This window comes from Rutidosis leptorrhynchoides, unplaced genomic scaffold, assembly GCF_046630445.1.
Source record: "Rutidosis leptorrhynchoides isolate AG116_Rl617_1_P2 unplaced genomic scaffold, CSIRO_AGI_Rlap_v1 contig307, whole genome shotgun sequence".
Taxonomy (NCBI): domain Eukaryota; kingdom Viridiplantae; phylum Streptophyta; class Magnoliopsida; order Asterales; family Asteraceae; genus Rutidosis; species Rutidosis leptorrhynchoides.
In genome coordinates this window covers 11955-16358 of record NW_027266550.1, presented here as the reverse complement: position 1 = coordinate 16358, position 4404 = coordinate 11955, and the positions used below count along the sequence as shown (strand labels likewise).

The following is a 4404-nucleotide window of genomic DNA, read 5'->3' as shown; positions in this document are numbered from 1 at the left end:
ATTAGAAATAATTTTTTTTAATAATATATCCGTTTAAATAGGAAAAAAAGAAGATTTATCCATTTTATTTTGGAATAGGAAAAAAGAAAAATATAATGAATTTTAATTAAAAAAATTATTAATTGTTTGAAAAATAAGATCGTCCATTTTAATTAAGAATAAGAAAAGAATATAATGATTTTTTATTAGGAATAATAGTTTAATAAAAAAAATAGAAAAAATAATATATATATTATAATTTGATTAGGAATAATTTCTTTTAATAATATGCACGTTTGAATAGGAAAAAAGAATACATGCTCATTTAATTAAGAATAGGAAAAAAATATGATTAATTTTAATTAGAAAAAATTATTTAATAAGAAATTTCAAAATATATATAATGTATTATAATTTATTAGGAATAAGTTTTAAATAATAGATAGGAATCGATTAAGAATAAAATTATTATATTAGAAAAAATTAATTGGTAGAATTTTATTAGAAATCATTATATTTTTATTGTGTTTTGATTTTCTAATAAGAATAAGAAAAAAATAATAATATCATTCATTTAAAATTATAATTTGAAACCTTATTCAACTCAAAATTTTAAAATACATGTGTATTAGATAGGAAATTGATTATGAGTAAAATTATTATATTAAGAAAAAGTAATTGGTAGAATTTTATTAGAAATCATTATATTATTATTGTGTTTTGATTTCCGGATTAGAATAGGATAAAAAAATAATAGCATTGACTAAAATTTATAACTTGAAACATAATTAAATCAAAGTTCTAAAATATATGGGTCAAATTACTATTCGTTTATAAACCGACATGTGTCGGATGTTGATTTGACAATAAAATTTATAATTAAATGTGCAATTAGAACAAATTAATACATCGCTCGCTATTCAAAAAATTATATGGTTAAATGCTCAAACTAGAAACTTTCAATCCCAAAAGTTGGTAAACCAAATGTAATGACATGAATTTTGACATAGCTAGGTAGAGTCACCTAGTCGTGGAGAGGATCTTTGATGTCTTCAAGTCGCACACCGATAATTTCACTTGGTCGAACATCCTACCTAAATCGATCGTGTACGGGGTACCCAGCTGTTCTTCAATATTTAACCTTCATTTTTATTTCTTATGTGTTCTTTAGCTTAATGTTAAAATATAAATTTATATCCAACGGGTGTTGCTTGAGCTAGCTAGTTGGCAAGGGAACTCAATTCTCTTAAACAAGGTTAGGGGTCCGAGACAAGCCTACTTTCCCATAGCTCTTTTAAGCGTTAATAGTTCGTATTTAGATCGTTCAATTCATGTATTATGAGTGTTGGTATAAAGGATGTAAATAGATGTTATAAAAGTCTAAGGGGCAGAATAGATATATTTGTACATATTATTACTTTATATTAACAAACTCGTAATTGTACAGACATCATACTTTTACACTAATAAAAGACTGAGTTTATTTACTCATGGTTGTAACCGTTTTTGCTGACCTCCGACCCTCCACGATCGAAATCAACTCCAATCACCGTCGTACAATTAGAGCGAACATCCTTGAGGAAACACTCTCCTAATAACCCATCTGTACAAGATATAACATGAACTATAATTCTTTAAGATAAATATTATGTCTTTCATATATAAATAGATGACGTATTTGGTGATTCTTTTTGTCTTTAAATAGTTGACGTTTTGAGAATATCGATGCATTTTTTTTTCCATTAACTTTACACCATATACAATTAGTTAATTTAATTTTTTTAAAAAAATAAAAATTATAAAATAAAAATAATTTATACATTGAAATTAATGATATTAGTAAACGTGAAAAGTCTAAAAATAACATCTATTCAAATATAAAAATAATATTGAAATATTAATAAAAGTATACAAATATATGTTAAAATATAGGATAGAAAAAAATATTATAAATATAATGTGAGATATATTTTATAACTAGATTCCACGACTAAAATAAATAAATGAATATAAATTGGAATGTCGCAGGTACTTGTATCTCACAACTAGGCTTATTTTTCCACAAGAACCAATTGATTAATGGACTAACGTGAAAAATAATGTATTGATCACCATTTAAAATTGAAAGTAAATAAACATTAACCATGAAAAATACATAAATTTTTTAGGTTCGAGAGGAATAAAGAATAAAATTCATAATCTGATTTTTAATATTCTGGAGTAGTAGTCGCCAGTCGGCGTTGCCAAATGAAAATCAGTTGACTCCTTAAACTAACAATTTAGTTTGAGCCACCATTCTTCTGTACAGCTGTACGGTATAATAATAATCGGTTAAAATAATAAAATAAAATAAAAAACTCTTACAATTAACTGCAAGGTTAGTTACTGCCTACTACTACCGTTTAACAAAGTCCTACGTGTCATTCAATAATTAGCACATCATTCCGCACTACCCACTCTCGATCTGCATAACGGCGCCGTCAAATTCCCCCGTTACAGATTCTCCTCCGTCACCGTTTTAACGGCCCCTGGGACCACACCGAAATTTCACCCAAATCCAATCTCCACCGTCCATCAGCATTCTCTCTCTCATCTTCTTCATCGTTACGATCGTCATCCTGATTTAATTAGCACACAAAAATCCACACACTCTCTCTCTCTGATCAGACATAAAAGAGCTCAGAAGCTACCAAAACAATGGCGACGTAGTGTATATATGATTTGGCGGCTATTCAGTGAAAGAGACAGAGATGATGGCTCATCAGCTAACCGTCAAATCAAGGACGAAGTCGTCACAAGCTTTAGCTATGGCGCCGATTTCCGAAGAATCTCAGGCTCCAGTAGTTAAAAAGAGGAAATTAAACGGCGGCGACGAAGAATTGAGTATCTCCGTCGCAGCGCCGTCGCGTATTGAGCTGAGAAACGGCGGTATAGGTGTTAAGAACCACAATTCTGAGGAAAAATTGTGGCCGTGCTGCTCTACGTTGGATAATCGCGACGAACTTGTTTCGGTTTCTTGCTGCTCAAGTAACGGATCGAGCGAGCGAGTGAAAGAGAGAACTGAATTTCTAGATCTGGAGATGGTAATTAATGGAGTACGAAGCTGAATTTATTGAATTTCCGTTTTGTTTTTTGCTTGAATTAAACTGTGTGCATTTATGAACAAGCATTAATTTAATTTTGCTGTTACTTTTTGCAGGTCAATGATGACTGTGTTGAAGTTGAAACCTCCACAAATTATAACTGCAGAGAAGAAGAAGAGGAGGAAGAAGAAAGGTTTGAATATTAAATAAATAATTAATAAATGAATATATATATTTAATATTAATTTTATAGCACTATATTTGTCACGTCTTTAATTAATTGAAAATTTCGAATTTCAAAACGAAAATTCAATTTTCGGTTTTAAAATTTCGATTCCACTCTCTCAGATACTTAATTTCTCTCTCTATAACTAACTAAAACGCCAATTCTCGCATGTGTCTTTTTTTTCTCTCCTTCTATAAATAGGAGTAGCAGAGAATTAGAATCGTACATTCTTCATAACAACAATTCAAAAACTTCATCAAAAAAGAAGAAGATGGAATCAATGGCGGAGACAGATTCCTGCCGTCGGAAATCAACGGTGGTGGGGGCGGAGAAGATGAATATGCCTTCAAAATTGGAGATCGAAGAGTTCTTCGCTGAAGCTGAGAAGAACATTCAGAAAGGATTCGCTGAAAAGTAAGTTTCAGAAATCAAATTAAATTTTTCTATTTCTATTTAGCCATGCAAAAATGAAAAATCAACTGAAAATTGCATTTGCAGGTATAATTTCGACATAGCTAAGGACGAGCCATTACAAGGACGCTACCAATGGGTTAGAATGAGGCCATGAAAATATTGAAGAAATAAAAAATCTAACAAGCTAGCAACGAAGAAGATGAAGAAGATTAATCTAACAATGGCCTCTCTTCTGCAAAGATATTTATCATTTTAGGTACTAATTAATAATTTTAATTAGAGATATAGCTAGTTCTTCATTCTCCTTCGTTCACAGTTAATTTCCACTAGGTCCCCTTTCTATTTAAGTAAGAAACAAACTGCAATATTTTAGTTTATCTTAAATATTAATTTACTATTGTACAGTACAGCTTACTTTTTAGCTTAGCTGAAGAAGAAGAAGATGAAAGACTTTGTTCTTTAGTACGCGTCATACTCTGCAAATCGAAAGTGCAAAACATAGAATTGTCTTCATCGAAAACGATTTTTTCTTTGTCGACTTTGTTAATTTTCTACACTTTAACTTCCATAGTTGTATTAATTTCTCATGGGTTATGCTTGAATTTGATTTAACTACTAGTAATTACAATTCGGTCGTGGGGATTTTTCAGAAAAGAAAAGGAAAAAAAAATCCCCAAAACATTCGTGTCTGTTTCTCTAAAA

The 4404-nt window shown here is 30.0% G+C and overlaps 1 protein-coding gene across 1 annotated transcript; it reads left to right on the top strand.

The window, feature by feature from the left end:
- Positions 1 to 2732: 2732 nt before the first annotated feature.
- On the top strand, positions 2733 to 3856 carry LOC139882778 (uncharacterized). The gene is made up of 4 exons (XM_071867053.1): positions 2733 to 3062; positions 3179 to 3199; positions 3554 to 3702; positions 3787 to 3856. Exons 1-4 carry the CDS (start codon positions 2733 to 2735, stop codon positions 3854 to 3856), a joined length of 570 nt encoding a protein of 189 aa, XP_071723154.1.
- Positions 3857 to 4404: the final 548 nt, after the last annotated feature.